At 41.5% G+C, this 19,290-nt stretch overlaps 1 protein-coding gene across 11 annotated transcripts in view; it reads left to right on the top strand.

Moving 5' to 3' along the window:
* The window catches only part of CNKSR2 (connector enhancer of kinase suppressor of Ras 2), a 547,735-nt gene that overhangs the window by 148,087 nt on the left and 380,358 nt on the right, over window positions 1-19,290 (top strand). For all 11 annotated transcript variants that reach the window (XM_077294613.1, XM_077294618.1, XM_077294612.1 and 8 more), the window contains exons 6-7: window positions 11,981-12,022; window positions 12,379-12,498. In XM_077294613.1, coding sequence (XP_077150728.1) covers window positions 11,981-12,022; window positions 12,379-12,498 — 162 coding nt within the window. The remainder of the gene's footprint in view (window positions 1-11,980; window positions 12,023-12,378; window positions 12,499-19,290) is intronic.

Raw genomic sequence — 19,290 nt, 5'->3', positions numbered from 1 at the left:
ATACTACGTGGGCAGTACTATATACTACATGGCTGCTATATACTACATGGGCAGTACTATATACTACGTGGGCAGTGTTAGATACTGCGTGGGCTCCGTTATATACTACATGGCTGCTATATACTACGTGGCCAGTGTTGCATACTATGTGGCCTGTGTTTTGAACTGCATGGGCTGTGCTATATATTGCGTGGCCTGTGTTATATACTACGTCGCCTGTGTTATATACTACGTGGCTGCTATATACTGCGTGGCCTGTGTTACATAGTACGTGGGCTGTGTTATATACTGTTTGGGCTGTGTTATATACTGCGTGGCCACTGTTATATATTGCTTGGCCTGTATTAATGCATCGGGTATTCTACAATATGTATGTATATAGCAGCCACATAGTATATAGCACAGGCCACCTACTATTTGTCTGCTATATACTACATGGCTCCTATATACTACGTGGCCTGTGCTATATACTATGTGGCTGCTATATACATACAGGGGTTGGACAAAATAATGGAAACACCTGGAAACATCAACAAAAGTTAGTTTAATATGGTGTAGGTCCACCTTTTGCGGCGATTACACCCTCAATTCTCCGAGGTATGGATTCATACAAGTTGTAAATTGTTTCCAAAGGCATTTTAGCCCTTTCTACAGTTAAAACACCCTCCAGTTCTTTGAGCGACGATGGCCGCGAAAAATGACGTCTAACTTGAATCTGTAAAATCGACCATAAGTTCTCAATAATGTTGAGGTCTGAGAATTGTGGGGGCCAGATGAGATACTCAACTTCATTAGAATGTTCCTCGTGCAATGCTTTAACGATTCTAGCTGTATAAATTGGTGCATTATCATCCTGAAAGATGGCGTTCCCCTCTGGGAACAGTGCTTGAATCATTGGATGCACTTGGTCACCCAAAATGCCTAAATAATCTTGGCTGTTAATTCTTCCATGAAGAGATATCATTGGTCCAGCGTATCTCCATGACGTAGCACCCCAGATCATCACAGAACATCCACCATGTTTTACGGTTGGGAGAAGGCAGTCTGGATGGAATGCTTCTTTCGGCTGTCTCCAAGCGTACACTAGGCTGGAGGTCGGAAATAGGGTAAACGATGATTCGTCTGAGAATATCGCATGTTTCCACTGCTCAAGGGACCAATTCTGGAGGTTTCTACACCACTCTAAATACTTGGAAACATTTGTCATTGAGAGCAGCGGTTTTCTAATTGCAGCTCTTCCGTGGAATCCAGACTTGTGCAGCTCCCGACTAACAGTTTTCTTGGAAACTGGGTTCTGTAGATGTTCATTGAGCTCAGCAGTGATTTTCGGAGCTGTGGTCTTGCGATCCTCTCTCACAATTCGCTTCAGAGTCCGACAGTCTCTCTCAGTCAACTTTGACTTTCGGCCGGACCTGTGCTTTGCTGCGGACATTTTTCCTTCTCTTTTAAACGCAGTCATTACCTTGGAGACAGTACCTCTTGACACGCCAAGCATTCGGGCACTTTCTGCTACACTAGCGTCTGCCATACGAGCATCAACAATTTGGCCTCTTTGAAAATCCGAGAGATCTGCCATTGGTATCAGGTTCTCATCAATGTTCTTACAATTATGCAAAACAAACAGTTAATTTACATACACATATCACATAACACAAATAATCAACTACAAAACATTACCATATGTCACGGTTTGCATGTTTATCACATGTTCGAAGATTTTGATGCCAAAACGTTAGGTGTTTCGATTATTTTGTCCAACCCCTGTACATATTCTAGAATACCCGATGCGTTAGAATCAGGCCACCACCTAGTGGTTTTTATATCTGTCTTTTTGATCGTGTGCTATTCCACTTTTTGTTCGGCGGTATAATAATAAAGGGTTGTTTTTTGCCTTGTTTTTTGTAATTTTTTTTACGGTGTTCACTGAAGGGATGCGGCGATACTAAATATGTGTACTTTTATTGTTTGTTTTTTTAATTTAGATAAAGGAATGTATTCATGGGAACAATATATATATATTTTTTCTTTATTAAGGAATTTTTTATTTTTTTTTACATATGTGAATATTTTTTTTTTTTACTTTATAACATTGCCCCGGGGGGGGCATCATGTTATAGGGTCAGATCGCTGATCTGACACTTTGCAGAGCACTGTGTCAGATCAGCGATCTGACATGCAGGGCTGCAGGCTTACCAGCGCTTGCTCTGAGCAGGCATTGGTAAGCCACCTCCTTGCAGGACCCGGATGCAGCCCCGTGGCCATTTTGGATCCGGGGCCTGCAGGGAGAAGAAGATAGGAGACCCTCGTAGCAAAGCGATCACATCGCGTTGCTCCGAGGGTCTCAGGGAAGCCCGCAGGTAGCCCCCTCCCTGTGTGATGCTTCCCTATACCGCCAGAACAGTGCGTTCATGTTTGATCGCAGTGTGTTGGGGGTTAATGTGCCAGGGACGGTCCGTGACTGCTCCTGGCACATAGTGCCAAATGTCAGCTGCAATAGTCAGCTGACACCTGGCCACTGGGAGCGCGGCCAATCGCTATGACGTACTTTCCCGTCGGTGGGCACACGGGCCCACCCCTCCTCGATGGGATACATAGTTACATAGTTATTAAGGTTGAAGGAAGACTGTAAGTCCATCTAGTTCAACCCATAGCCTAACCTAACATGCCCTAACATGTTGATCCAGGGGAAGGCAAAAAAACCCCATGTGGCAAAGAGTAACTCCACCATGGGGAAAAAAATTCCTTCCCGACTCCACATACGGCAATCAGACTAGTTCCCTGGATCAACGCCTTATCAAGGAATCTAATATATATACCCTGTAATATTATACTTTTCCAGAAAGGTATCCAGTCCCCTCTTAAATTGAAGCAATGAGTCACTCATTACAACATCATACGGCAGAGCGTTCCATAGTCTCACTGCTCTTACAGTAAAGAATCCGCGTCTGTTATTATGCTTAAACCTTCTTTCCTCCAGACGTAGAGGATGCCCCCTTGTCCCTGTCTCAGGTCTATGATTAAAAAGATCATCAGAAAGGTCTTTGTACTGTCCCCTCATATATTTATACATTAAAATAAGATCACCCCTTAGTCTTAGTTTTTCCAAACTAAATAGCCCCAAGTGTAATAACCTATCTTGGTATGGCAGACCCCCCAGTCCTCTAATAACCTTGGTCGCTCTTCTCTGCACCCGCTCCAGTTCAGCTATGTCTTTCTTATACACCGGAGACCAGAACTGTGCACAGTATTCTAAGTGTGGTCGAACTAGTGACTTGTATAGAGGTAAAATTATGTTCTCCTCATGAGCATCTATGCCTCTTTTAATGCATCCCATTATTTTATTTGCCTTTGTAGCAGCTGCCTGACACTGGCCACTGAATATGAGTTTGTCATCCACCCATACACCCAGGTCTTTTTCATTGATGGTTTTGCCCAGAGTTTTAGAATTAAGCACATAGTTATACATCTTATTACTTCTACCCAAGTGCATGACCTTACATTTATCCCCATTAAAGCTCATTTGCCATTTATCAGCCCAAGCTTCTAGTTTACATAAATCATCCTGTAATATAAAATTGTCCTCCCCTGTATTGATTACCCTGCAGAGTTTAGTGTCATCTGCAAATATTGAAATTCTACTCTGAATGCCCCCTACAAGGTCATTAATAAATATGTTAAAAAGAAGAGGGCCCAATACTGACCCCTGTGGTACCCCACTACTAACCGTGACCCAGTCCGAGTGTGCTCCATTAATAACCACCCTTTGTTTCCTATCCCTGAGCCAGCTCTCAACCCACTTACACATATTTTCCCCTATCCCCATTACTCTCCTTTTTATGTAACAACCTTTTGTGTGGCACCGTATCAAAAGCTTTGGAAAAGTCCATATATACTACGTCCACTGGGTTCCCTTGGTCCAGTCCAGAACTTACCTCTTCATAGAAGCTGATCAAATTAGTCTGACATGAACGGTCCCTAGTAAACCCGTGCTGATACTGGGTCATGAGGTTATTCCTCTTCAGATACTCCAGCATAGCATCCCTTAGAATGCCCTCCAGGATTTTACCCACAGTAGAGGTTAAGCTTACTGGCCTATAATTACCGAGTTCAGTTTTTGCCCCTTTTTTGAATATTTTCACCACATTTGCTATACGCCAGTCCTGTGGTACAGACCCTGTTATTATGGAGTCTTTAAAGATTAAAAATAATGGTCTATCAATGACTGTACTTAGTTCCTGCAGTACTCGGGGATGTATCCCATCCGGGCCCGGAGATTTGTCAATTTTAGTTATTTTTAGCCGCCGCTGTACTTCCTGCTGGGTTAAGCAGGTGACATTTAATGGGGAATTTTTATCACTAGTCATATTGGCTGCCATGGGATTTTCTTTTGTAAATACTGATGAAAAAAAGTCATTTAGCATATTGGCTTTTTCCTCATCCTCATCCACCATTTCACCCAGACTATTTTTAAGGGGGCCAACACTGTCATTTTTTTAGTTTCTTACTATTTATATAGTTAAAGAATATTTTGGGATTATTTTTACTCTCTCTGGCAATGAGTCTCTCTGTCTCAATCTTTGCTGCCTTGATTTGCTTTTTACAGAATTTATTTAATTTTCTGTATTTATTTAATGCCTCCTCACTACCTACTTCCTTTAATTCTCTAAATGCTTTCTTTTTGTCCCTTATTGCGCCCCTTACAGCTCTATTTAGCCATATTGGTTTCCTCCTATTTCTAGTATGTTTATTCCCATACGGTATATACTGTGCACAGGTCCTATCCAGGATGCTAATAAATGTCTCCCATTTTCTTTGTGTATTTTTGTGTCTCAGGATATCGTCCCAGTTAATTGCACCAAGATGCTCTCTCATCCGTTGGAAATTTGCCCTCCTGAAGTTGTGTCCTTGTCACCCCCCTACTACCCATCTTATTAAAGGTTACATGAAAACTTATTATTTTGTGATCACTATTCCCCAAGTGACCCCCAACCCTTATATTTGATATGCGGTCTGGCCTGTTGGTTAATATTAGGTCTAGCAGTGCCCCCCTCCTTGTTGGGTCCTGAACCAGTTGTGAAAGGTTATTGTCTCTCATAGTTGTCAAAAATCGATTACCTTTACTGGAACTGCAGGTTTCTGTTCCCCAATCTATTTCAGGGTAGTTGAAGTCCCCCATAATAATGACTTCTCCTTGAGTCGCAGCTTCATCTATTTGCTTTACGAGGATATTCTCCATTGCTTCCATTAGTTTTGGAGATTTATAACAAACCCCTATCAGTAATTTATTATTTTTTCCCCCTCCCCTTATCTCCACCCACAGGGACTCTACATTTTCATTAAATTCACCTATATTATCACGCAGGATGGGTTTTAAGGAAGATTTTACATATAGACACACCCCACCCCCTCGCTTATCTGTACGGTCATTTCTGAACAGGCTATAGCCCTGCAAGTTAACAGCCCAGTCATGGCTCTCATCCAGCCACGTCTCAGATATCCCCACCATGTCATAATTATGCTCCAACAACATTAGTTCTAATTCGTCCATTTTGTTGGCGAGGCTTCTGGCATTAGTATACATGCACTTGATGTTACTCTCTGTACCTCTATTCTTTCTTAAATTATTAACTGTTCTAACCCCACCCCCCATGCCACCGCCACCCCCAACTTCCTTATTTGTGCCCAGGTCTCTATCTGCACTATCTTCCCCTCCTATAAAATGAATACCCTCCCCCCCCAATCCCTAGTTTAAACACTCCTCCAACCTTCTAACCATTTTCTCCCCCAGCACAGCTGCACCTTCCCCATTGAGGTGCAGCCCGTCCCTAGCGTAGAGCCTGTAGCCAACTGAGAAGTCGGCCCAGTTCTGCAGGAACCCAAACCCCTCCTTCCTACACCAATTCTTGAGCCACTTATTAACCTCCCTAATCTCCCATTGCCTCTCTGGCGTGGCACGTGGTACAGGCAGTATTTCGGAAAATACCACGTTGGAGGTCCTTGCTTTCAGCTTGCAGCCTAATTCCCTGAAATCATCTTTAAGGACCTTCCACCTACCTCTAACTTTGTCATTTGTGCCAATGTGCACCATGACCGCTGGGTCCTCACCAGCCCCTCCCAGTAATCTGTCCACCCGATCAGCGATGTGTCGGACTCGAGCGCCAGGTAGGCAGCACACCGTCCGACGATCCCTGTCTTTGTGACAGATTGCCCTATCTGTTCCCCTAATAATTGAGTCCCCCACTACCAGCACCAGTCTGGCCTGCCCTGCTCTCCTTTTTCCCTCCTTACTGGAGCAGTCACTCCTCCGGCTTTCAGAGGACATGCCTGGCTGCAGCAGTGCTACCCCTGTACTGGCACCCCCCTCATCTGCCAACTTAGCAAACTTATTGGGGTGTGCCAGATCAGGACTAGCCTCCCTGGCACTCTTCCCTCTACCCCGCCTTCTATCTGTCACCCAGCTAACTGACACACTGTCCTGCAGCTCCATCCTACCATCCCCCTCCTCATCTATCCCATTGAGCGTCTGCTCTGTGAGCAGAAGACTCCTCTCCATATTGTCTATGGATCTCAGTGTTGCCAGCTGCACATTTAGATCCAGTATCTGGGTTTCCAAATGCACAATGTGCTCACATCTCGCACAGCAGTATGCACCCTCGACCGGCTGGTCAAGGACTGCATACATGTGGCAAGATGTACACTGGATGGCATTAACAATTGTGGAGCACATTTCCTAATGGGGATTGCACCACACAGAAACGTTAATTAAAAATAAATACAAAGTATTAATTAAACCAAAAAAAAAAAAAAAAAAAAAAACAGAAGCAATTCCTCCCTTGGAAACTCCCTGATTCCAAAGTCACTGAATCACAAGTCACACACTTACCGCCGTTCACACTTACGCTCAGGTCACACTCAGCTCGCTCACACTCGCTGTGCTGAAGATTTATAGATTTTTTTTTTTTTTTTTCTCTCTATCTCCCCTCAACAGCAATCCACCTTGCTGTTCAGATGCACTTCCAAAAAGGACTGGAGCCCCAAACAGTTGCCCCTTATATCCCCTTAATTATGAGCCCCCACCCTAAGTTAACTCCTTATGAATATAGCTACTCCCAATTCAGCAACTCACACAAATTCACACAGGTATTTGTTAAAGGCCTTCCAAATACCTCCTCACTGAATCACAAGTCACACACTTACCGCCGTTCACACTTACGCTCAGGTCACACTCAGCTCGCTCACACTCGCTGTGCTGAAGATTTATAGATTTTTATTTTTTTATTTTTTTTTCTCTCTATCTCCCCTCAACAGCAATCCACCTTGCTGTTCAGATGCACTTCCAAAAAGGATAGTACGTCTAATGTCGGAAAGGGGTTCAATCAGAGAGTAATGTCACACAAAATACTTAATAAATAACATTTCCCACTTGTCTACTTTACATCAGCACAATTTTGGAAACCTCATTTTTTTTTTATAGGAAGTTATAAGGATTAGAAGTTGACCAGCGATTTCTAATTTTTCCAATAAAATTTACAAAACCGTTTTTTTTTTAGGGACCACATCACATTTCAAGTGACTTTGAGGGGGTCAGTATGACAGAAAATACAAAAAGTGACCCCATTCTAAAAGCTGCACCCCTCAAGGTGCTCAATACCACATTCAAGAAGTTTATTAACGCTTCACAACATCTAAAGCAATATGGAAGGAAAAAAATAACATTTAACTTTTTTCACAGAAAATTTACTGTAGACCCAAACTTTTTTTATTTTCATAAGGGTTTCAAGAGAAAATCGACCACAAAATTTGTTGTGCAATTTCTCCTGAGTACACCAATACCCCATATGTGGGGGGAATTAAACTGTTTGGGCGCATGGGCAGGGCTCAGAAGGAAGGGAGCTATGTTTTTTTCTTTTTGAATGCAAAATTGGCTGGAATCAGGAGGGCACCATGTCGCGTTTGGAAACCCCCTAATTCTAACTCCAAGCCGAACACAGTCGTGAACCCAACCTTAACCTCAACACATCCCTAACCCTAATCCCAACCCTAACTCCAACACAACCCTAACCGCAACCCTAATCCCAACATAACCCTAACCCGGGCACAACCTTAACCCCAACCCTAACTTCAAAGAATGGCAAAAATTAAGTTTTTTTATTTTATTTTTATCTAACTAAGGAGGTCACAATGTGGGGGTTATCTTGATCACTGTGATAGGGTCTATCACATTGATCTAAATGAACCAATAGGAAAAATCTCCTATTGTTGTCGAGTACGGTCTGACAGATCTCTGCGGGCGCACTGCGCATGCACTCGCCATTTTCTTCTAGGAAGATGACACAGAGGGCCGGGGGATGGAACAGGAGGACCCAGTAATGGGGGGACTCGGGGAACCCCATTTCTCTCCTATAAGCTAGATCATATGAGGATACAGAAATTATTGGAAAATCCGACCTTTTTTTTTTAAATTGGCGATCACGTGACAGGGGACATAAAAAATGACCAGAATCATGTTCTCAGGGGTCTCAGTTGCCCCCTGTAGCCGAAACCCCAGAGATTTTCCAACACTGGGGGACACTACACACTTACTTCTCAGTGCCGTATTAAAAAGCAGCACTCAAGAATAAGGCCCCTTAACTGCTGCCATTAAAAGGAGTATCGGCGGTCGTTGAGGGGTTAAAATAGACTCTTTGCTGTAATCCCAGATACCTTTTTTAGTTACTCTGTTTGTATGTATTCAGTTTTACATTCCTTATTGCCCCAAACAAAAGTGTAATCCTTTTGTTTGTTCTCAGATTAGAAACAAATAAAAAAAAAAAGCCTGTAATAAATAAATAAGGCAAAGTTTTTTTTCTTGATCAGCGCATAACCATATTGATTAAAAGCCATGTGTGTGTGCGGAAAATGAATCCCACGCTATGAACAATTTGGCTCAGGAAATTGACTTGATCAAGGCTCGGAGACTCGGGTTACATAAGAGATGTTTCAATACTTCTAAAATAATATTTTAGTCTATAAAGACGATCGTTAAATACATACATTATTAATAACTCTGCTATTCAGAGGGGTCTGATTAAAGCTTGGTGTTCTCTTGTTTAAGCAAGAATCTGAGCCCATTTTTCTAAACATATTAAAGACATTCATCTTTTAATGCATTAGCATTAGTAATCAAAGGCTAGGCTTTTGGGTACTTTTAGCCAATATCTTTCATGTTGCTTAGCTTTGTAATATCAGATTCTGTAGCTGCATTTCCAGAGGTGCTAGGGTAAGATAAAAAGGCTATAAAGTACCTCAACTGAAGAAAGAAGAAAATAAGATGTGGGAGATGCAAGTGGAGATAATTTTTTGCTTATGATGATTTAATAATAGAATTGTTTTTTTTTTCTTTTGAGCATTAAAATCTCCAAGGCTGGATAGGGTAATAGAGGTCATTTTTTTATTCATTGCATATCTGCATACTGTAATTGACATAATGCCTTGTAAGTTATTACTATGAGGTTGCCGTATTCCAAGAAAAAATATTTAAAGGGTCTGACATGATCTGAATATTTATACACAAGTAATTATAGGCCTAGATGTTGTGGTGTCAGACTCCGTGTACTCACCCCCAATAAATCCAAAGAAGACTCGTGTGATATCGAAACATAGTTTTTGAATTGTATTTGATGAACAATGGAATCAGTATGGTCAGTTAAGACCGCTAATAAATACTCTCAGGGGCAACAATAGAAATATCTCTGTCCCAGGGTTGTGACATGACTGGCCAAACTTGATTTTGGGCTCCTTAACCGCAGGAACCTATCACAGTTTCTCACAAATTTTTGTTACACCCTTGATGAATCCCCCACATGGGGAGGAAACGTATATAGAGAAGAACACATACAATGGCGGGTACATCTTAACAGCCTACACTTGGGGATTGTCCTTGTCAGGGCAGGGAGCAATACAGGGGCACGACAGGGAATTGTAGGAACCCCCTCCTGTACATATAATCTTTTTTTGTGTTCCTGATGAGAATAGTAACTGGTGAGACCAAACCATTTAGTAGTGAGCACTGGTTGAGTTAAAGCACAAACACTTTATCACGTTATGTTGATTCTTGGTTGTAACTTTGCTTGTAATCCAGAGTTTTTAGTGACGAGAATTATTAAATTAGAGAATGAAAGTTATATTTTATTTTATGGCATCTCTCCTTGCTGTAATTCTGTTTGATGAACAACAGAGAACTTCATTCACCCGAGTTCTATGATTTTCTTTTTTTCTTTGGATTCTCTGATTCCTCGTTCTGACATTCTTCAGATCATTGGGTTAAAAATGTTTTCCACAATAGTCCGTTTTAAAACCAAAAGACATGAAATAGAAAAAAAATATTGAGTATATAGTCTCAACGGGATTGTGAGGTTTGAAGAAATTTTCAGGCCATGGTCAGACAGAGTTTTAGACCATTTCTTGGCCCAGAAATCGGTTCGAAATGTTTCACTATTGATTTTGGAAAACATCAAAGAAATAACAGCTGAAGACGACAGGAATGTAGCCATAGAGGGTTGAAAGATAGTGATCGTAACCAATCCAAGGAGACTAAGGAACCTAAGTTTCTGAATCTAGCTATTTTGGTTAAAGATGCAGAGTTACTGTTCTACTTCCAGGCCTGTACACAACACTTGAGTGTTTACAGTATCGACATGTGGCCAGTTCTGTCAGAGGGGATTTGACTGCTCACTAAAGTGGCCAAGCCAACTCCCTATTTCTATGCATGGATTATGCATTTTGTATTAGCTCTTCAAATAGGCCAGTGAGCCGCCCCTTCATATTCAGCACTGAAACCCTCTTCAGGATGTATCACATGGCTGTGACTTCATGACTACAACACATGAAAGTTGCAGTCAGTCACTGGTTTCAATTGTGTTATACATTGTAACCAAATATTTTTTTTTTGTATGTGTGTGTTGTATGTAGCATATTGTGTTACAGGCTGTACAATGTGGTTATATTATACCTTTTTACACAATAAGAAAGAATTAGGGCTGGAGCTACAGTCAGCAACTTTGGCCACGACGGATGGTGCGTGGCCAAAGTTAGTTAGGTGTCGCAGCTATATCTCGGCACAATACAAGTCAATGGGGGTTATATTGCAACCTGAGTGTACGGTGACCGCAACAAGCAAGGAAAATCTCAGACACAGATGGCCTTTTTTATAGCAGCAACACCACCTAGTAAATCTTGGCCATGCAACATATGTTGCGGCAAATGTTACTACGTAACTCTAGCCTAAGTTATTAATAATAATTAATGACAATAACACGAATACTGTTTTTTTAACTTGTTAATGGGCTTTATTTTTTCTTCTCTGCACTAATATGGCTATATGAGACTTCATTTTTTAGGATTTGTGTTTGTGATAGTCTAATAGAAGCCGTGACTTTGCTCATGCAGTTATTCATTACATGGCACTCAATGAGTACTAAGTAGATGCAGAGGAGATGGAAGCGGGGCTTTTAACCCCTTCTGGACATCCACCATACAGTTGGATGGGGGTGCAGGGAGCAGGATCAAGAAATGAGTGCTCTCCAAACACTGTGGTTGCAGACTGTGTTATACATCCAGCAGTGCCAGCACCCACTTCTAACAACAGCGTCCAGAGTTTGCTCTGATATCTGCTATTTAAAACCTTAAATGTTGCTGTTAATTTCTGACCGTGACATTTAAGTGGTGTGATCTCAGCTGGAGATTATTAAAGCTACAGAAAGCAGCCTAGTAAGTGACACATTTGTGGAACCTGGGTCTCTGCCTCTACATTATGCTTCTCTCAGGTTGTTTAAAAAGAAAAAAAACTAGTGACCGTTTCCCTTTAATTAGGTAGTATTTTAGGTTCATACGAAAGTATTTTAAAAAAATATTGACACACCATGCATACAACACTGAAGTAAATGCAGTACCACAGTGTCCTCCCCTATTAACATGAAATATTGTCGTTGTATTGTTTCAGGAATGTACCGTGTATGAAACGGAGAACAAGATCCTTCATGTGGTGAGTAATTACGATGGTCACGTGCACCTGTATGCCTGCATGTGCAATGGTGCTAGTAATAGTACATATACACTGAAGTCTTTTCTGATTAGTCACCAAACCCTCTCATTAGCTAGATTTCAGAATTACAAGGTAAGGGACCCAAAAAAGATCCTTAGCAATAATGCTTCATTATATCCAATTATCTTCGTGTGAGATGCACAATCTACTTTCTAAGGCTTTAATCAGTCTTTTTATCTTGATTATCGAGCAAATTCCACAATTTTCTTTCTTTTCTCATTTTCAATAAAACTTCATATCATCAACAGATTGTGTTGCGTTAACCCTTAATAATGCATCTCTGTATTTTGTTTTAGTGTAAAACCCTATCAGGCGTCTGCGACCACATTATTTCTCTCTCCTCTGATCCTCTGGTTTCTCAGTCTGCCCATCTCGAAGTCATACAACTTTCCAACATCAAGCCAAGCGAAGGGCTGGTAAGAAACACACGGTTACTTTCAACTAAATATTCCGCTATGTTAGTGTCTTCAGTAGCTCATTTCCAGCAATCACATTCTCCCTCCATTATTGCCTGCAGTGGAGTGCCATAATAACTTAGCACTATGTTTCTTGATGTACAGTATGTCTGTTTCTCCAGGACTGCGGAATATTTCAGACATGGCTTAAGTGACAAATTTAATTACCAGAGTATGCCGGAAAGTAGGCATCATTACATGCCATCATTATGTAATGCTTTTCCTATAGTGAAGTTAAAAATGAAAAATGTATTCACCGTTAATTTGTTCTCGTATCGTAATATACTATTAGAGGGTAGAAAATCTTTGGTACTGATCCAAGAATGTTGGGAGTTTTGAGATATGTTAACTCATCTGGTCATTTCAGGAGCCACACTATATATAGCCTTTCTGACCTTTTCATATGGTGAAATGTAATTTTCACCTTACTGCCCAGTTGAAGGGACACCGTTAAAATCGGACATTTACCTATTGGATTGTTCCAGTAGACAGTGGCCTGTATACTAAACCCCCCTAACTCCTGGCTCTTATCCAACCTCAAGCACTTGACGTTGTCAAGTGCTAAGACACTGTGTAGGTAGAGACAGAGACCAAGAAGGTCCGTATATAGGGGACTGAATGTATTTAGTGCATCTAGTCTGGGGACTGATATTGATATGTGGTTTCTGTATATACTTAAGAGTTCTGGTCTGAAATGTATTTATGGGTCTGGTTTTGGTGTCTGATATGAATATATAAGTCTTAACTGTTGTCATGCTATGTGATGGTCTGTAGGGGAGTGTATGTTGTGTTGTATTCTAGTCAGAAACTATTTTGGTTTCTTCTTCTGGAAGGATCACGTGGCCTACTATACTTCACTACTAACTAATAACAACAAGCTATTTTCTCCTTTGCTTCTTTATTTCTGCTGTTGTGAGTTATTCATTAATGCTGTTTTTTTCTCAAGTCTGTGGTCACTTAGGCTACTTTAACACATCAGTTTTTTGATGTCAGGCACAATCCGGGAAATTTTGTAAAATAAACGGATCCCGCAAATGTTGCCGCCGGATCCATTTTTTAAAAATAGGCTTGTATTAGCTCCGGATTGCAACGGATGGCCTCATGTTTCATCCGTTTTTTGCTGTCCTGTCGAAAATTCTTTTTCCGGCGGCCGGAGAAAACGCACATAGGAACGTTTTTTCTGTCCGGCGATAACATGGCCAGTGATGGATCCGGCGGAAAGCGTATGAAATGTGAGGTGAAATGATCACATCCGGCTGCCGAATCCATTTTTTTTTACACAAATCATGCATTTTCCATTGAAATCATGAATTTTCCAGTCTGGTCTCTTTCTCTCTTTCTCTCTTTCTCTTTCTTTCTTTTTCTCTTTCTTTCTTTTTCTCTTTCTTTCTTTCTTTCTTTCTTTCTTTCTTTCTTTCTTTCTTTCTTTCTTTCTTTCTTTCTTTCTTTCTTTCTTTCTTTCTTTCTCTCTCTTTCTCTTTCTTTCTCTCTTTCTCTTTCTTTCTCTTTCTTTCTCTTTTTCTTTCTTTCTCTTTTTCTTTCTTTCTCTCTTTTCTTTCTTTCTCTTTCTCTCTCTCTCTCTCTCTCTCTCTCCCTCTCCCTCTCCCTCTCCGTGACTTTTAGACTTGTGAATTCTCACAGCACCCACTGTGCACTGTCAGATTTCTTTGCCACGGGGAGTGAACTGTGATCAGAAGTATGTGATTTGCAAATTTCCTATTACATTCTGACATGACAGGTCCATCCTTGCTCAGTTCACTTGTATTGAGCGAGATCGTGCGCATCTAGTCAGCATGTGACTACATGTATGCAAATCGCACACTTGCAGTCTCACTCCAACCCTGCTCCCATCACCGGCGTCACATACAGTGTCTGCAGACTTGAAACATAAGCCGACACCGGAGAATCCTGACAGCGTGTAACTGAGCGCACTGTGCAGTCACTTAGAGTGACAAAAAACCCTTAAAGACTATGGTAAAATAGGACAGTATGATATTCACCATTACTACATTTCAAGAGCTGTAGATTCTACCTAAAAAGTGGTCGTCATTAGTGATGAGTGAACATGCTCGGATAAGGTGTTATCCGAGCAAGCTCGGGTGCTAACCGAATATCTACGGTGTGCTAGAAAAATATTTGTCTGTGTACCTGTAGGTATCGTGGCTGCTCGACAGCCACAACACATACAGGGATTGACTAACAAACAGACAACCCCTGCATGTGTTATGGCTGTCGAACAGCCGCGAGACATGCAGCTGCAGGGACTTGAACATATTTTTCCAGCACACCGATGTCACTCTGTTAGCACACAAGCGTGCTCAGATTACACCTTATCCGAGCACATTCGCTCATCAATAGTCCCCAGCCCGAATGGGTCTGCCAATACCAAATAAAAGATAACGTTGTGTGTGTATGTCCTAAGGCCATTTTACACAGGGCAATGATTGTGTGAATGAATGTTTGTATCTTGTAATATGCAAGGGATGAAATGTCAAAACGTTTATTAGGTCTTTTACGAAGGCCTAAAAGTCATCATTGATGATAATTCTGAAAGAGAGGGGGAATGAATGATCAACTTTATATGTTGCTCACTGCAAGAGTTTTTTTTTAGTTTGTGTAGAAAGACCTTAATGGGGTTATTCCTTTTCAAATATTATTTGTCCCTCGCTATATTTTATGTTAGAAAAACAATACACGCTGTGCTCCCCTTCTCCGAGTTCACCGATAAGTCTCCACCGCTGCTGTTGGTTTCTGGTATTGGCTGCAGTGCTGACATCATGTTGACAGTCCAGCTAACAATCAGTGAGCTCAAAAACTATGGATTACGGCTACACTGGAATATCACACTCAGATCCGCTGAGATACTTTGGTATCTTGCTCAATTTAATTTCAAGTTGCATTTTTTAAAATTAATAATTACAGTAGTAGTAGTAGTAGTGGTAGTAGTAGTAGTATCTTTTTGTTGTTTTAAAGCTATGAACACTGTACAGTAGTTAGTTTAGGTTTGACATCGTATAGTGGTATCCAATTTAAAACAAATTCTTCGCTATCGATTCACAATATGTCCAATTAGCAAGAGGCAGGAAAAAAAATCTTCTAATATATGGTAACTGCTACTACACATGTTCTTGTTTCTTCATTTGCTGGTAGCCAGTTTTTGTATAAATCCTGTGGTTTCCGAGTCGTGCGGTGTGTGAGCTTTCAGTATTATTTCATGCATAATAAACGGATTACTTGCCATTTGATTTGGTTTCAAACGCTCTGCAAGGTTCTCTGCAGCCTTTGATAACTGCCGGAGGGATCATACCTTATTAGCTGTTATAACCTATTTTACCTGCAGTTAGTATAAAAGCATACAAACTGTGATAACAGTATGAGGTGCTATTTTGACCCCTTTTTAATGTGATCTCTTATTCATTGATGTAGTTCCCAGTGCAGGACAAACCTCATCTTTAGATAGTTTGGAGATTACTTAGAGCATGATAATAACTTCCCTTTTGAACAGCCAACAGTATCCTATTTTGTAATTGTTTTCAGCACAATTTCTAACCTATTTATTCTCCACAATATAATCCTGGTTTCAATAAGGGTTTTGATGTGCTCGACTGTAAACAGGGAAACTTCAACAGAGTTCATGAAATGCTGCTGCCCACGAAAACTATTGATAATAGCAAATTACACTTTCAGATAAATGTCTGAGCTTGTATATGCTCTGATACATGTGCCTGTAAATTACATGTGTGTATGATTAAATAAGTACAGAGTTGTCGATCAATCTAAAAGATTAATAAACCTGATTATTTAATAAAGTAAAAGAGAGATTTTGCTTTTCTTAAGAGAATATTTATAGTGGGAAAAAAAAGTATGTAATATACTGCTGATTTTGCAAGTTTTCCCACCTGCAAAAAACGGAGAGGTGTGTCATTTGTGTTGTAGGCACACTTCAACTGTGAGAGATGGAATCTTAAAAAAAAAAAAAATACCGTATATACTTGTGTATAAGGCTTCTTTCACACTTGCGTCGTGTGACGTAAGTTGCAATCCGTCGTTTTGGGAAAAAAACAGATCCTGCAAATGTGCCCGCAGGATGAGTTTTTTTCCCATAGACTTGTATTGCCGACGGATCGCGACGTATCTCTGCCCTCTCCTCCCCGGGCTTTAGAATGGGCAGCGGATGCATCAAAAAACTGCATCCGCTGCCCACGTCATGCATAATTTTCACAACGTGCGTCGGTACGTCGCGCTGACGGTTAGCGACGGACCCGTACCAATGCAAGTGTGAAAGTAGCCTAAGCCGAGTTTTTCAGCACATTTTTTTGTGTTGAAAATGCCCCCCTCAGCTTATACACGAGTCATTGTCCAGAAAGCCGGCGGGGAGGAGGAGTGGTGGAGCAGCGTCAGGAGCCGGCAACTGTGGCTGTAACTGTGCAGCTGCAGCCGCCGGATTCCAGAAGACATCTTACTCACCCTCCTCCGCGCCGTCGTAGCATCTCGGTGGTCCCAGCATCTCGGTGGTCCCAGCTCCTGCAGCTCTTCCTGTGCTGAGTGATCACGTGGCACCGCTCATTAAGGTAATCAATATGCACGAGTCTCCACTCCCATAGGCGTGGAGCACATATTCATTTCAGGGTGAGTATGATTTTTTTTTTTTTTTGTAATAGGAAGCATGCATACCGGGACTGGGGGAGCCACGCATGCAACGATGGGACTGGGGGAGTTATGCATACCAGGACAGGACGGGGGTGAGCCATGCATACCCAGACGGGACAGGGGTGAGCCATGCATACTAGGACAGGACAGGGGGAAGCCACACATACCAGGACAGGACGGGGGAGCCATGCAGAGCAGGACAGCAATGGGGAAAGCCACACACACCAGGACAGCGACGGGGGAGCCACGCCTAGCAGGACATGGATGAGGGGATAATGCATACTCGGCTTATACTCAAGTCAATAAGCTTACCCAGTTTTCTGTGGCAAAATTAGGTGCCTCGGCTTATACTCGAGTATATAAGGTAATTAAATTACATTTTATTGAATTAAACCAGTATTTGATCACCTACCAACCAGCAAGAATTCTGGCTCTCACAGACCTGTTAGTTTTTCTTTAAGAAGCCCTCCTACACTGCGCTCATTACTTGTATTAATTCTACCTGTTAGAATTTGCATGTATAAAAGACACATGTCTACACACTCATTCAACCACACTCCAACCTCCCCACCATGACCAAGAGCTGTCTAATGACACCACATACAAAATTGTAGACCTGCACAAGTTTGAGATGGGCAACAGGACAATAGATTAGCAGCTTGGCGAGAAGGCAACAACTGTTGGCAAAATTATTAGAAAATGGATGAAACACAAGATGACTGTAATTGTTCCTCGGTCTGGGGTTTTCATGCAAGATCTTACCTCGTGGGGTGAGGTTGATTCTGAGAAAGGTCAAGAATCAGTCCAGAACTACACGGGAGAACCTGGTAAATTACCTGAAGAGAGTTTTAAACATCACCATTAGTAACACACTACGCTGTTATGGATTAAAATCCTGCAGGGCACGCAAGGCCCTCCTGCTCATGCTAACACATGTCCAGGCCCATTTAAAATTCACCAATGACCATCTGGATGATCCAGAGGAGGCATGGGAGAAGGTCATGTAGTCAGATGAACTTTTTTGTATTGCCTTCACTTGCCGTGTTTGGAGGAAGAAAAAGGATGAGTACAACCCCAAGACCACCATCCAAACCATGAAGCATGGTGGGGGAAATATCATACTTTACGGGTGCTTTTCTGCAAAAGGGGCAGGACGACTTCACTGTATTGAAGGGAGGATGGATGGGGTTATGTATCTCGAGATTTTGGCCAGCAACTTCCTTCCCTCTGTAAGAGCGTTGAAGATGAGTAGTGATGAGCGAATATACTCATTAATCGAGATTTCCCGAGCACGCTCGGGTGACCTCCGAGTATTTTTTAGTGCTCGGAGATTGTTTTCATCATTGCAGCTGAATTATTTACATCTGTTAGCCAGCATAAGTACATGTGGGGGTTGCCTGGTTGCTAGGGAATCCCCACATGCAATCAAGCTGGCTAAGGCTAACTAAATCTCCGAGCACTAAAAAATACTCTGAGGACACCCGAGCGTGCCCGGGAAATCTCAAGTAACGAGTATATTCTCTCATCACTAAAGATGAGTCTTAGCTGGGTCTTCCAGCATGACATTGACCTGAAATACACAGCCAGGGCAATGAATGAGTTGCTCTGTAAGAAGCATTTCAAGTTCCTGTAGTGGTCTAGCCAGTCTCCAGATTTGCACCCAATAAAAAATATCTGGCGGGAGCTGAAACTCAATATTGGCCAGCGACAACCCTGAAACTTCAAAGATCTGGAGAAAATCTGTATGGAAGAGTGGGCCAAAATCCCTGCTAAAGTGTGTACATACTTGGTCAAGAACTACAGGAAATGTCTCACCTTTGTAATTGCAAACCAAAATTTCTGTACCAAATATTACGTTCTGGTTTTCTATTGTATCAAATACTTATTTCATGCAATAAATTTCAAATTAATTATGTAAAAATCATACAATGTGATTTTTCTGTGTTTTTTTTCTTAAGATTCCGTCTCTCACAGTGATAAAAATTACAGACCTCTCCATTCTTTGTAGATGGGAAATTTTGCAAAATCGGCAGTGTATCAACAAATACTTATTTTCCCCATTGTATGTGTGCAGAATTATAATGCAACTGAATATAAAACTTA

The sequence above is a fragment of the Ranitomeya variabilis genome, chromosome 3 (genome assembly GCF_051348905.1).
Source record: "Ranitomeya variabilis isolate aRanVar5 chromosome 3, aRanVar5.hap1, whole genome shotgun sequence".
NCBI classification, from domain to species: Eukaryota; Metazoa; Chordata; class Amphibia; order Anura; family Dendrobatidae; genus Ranitomeya; species Ranitomeya variabilis.
This window is presented reverse-complemented; position numbering and strand designations above follow the sequence as displayed.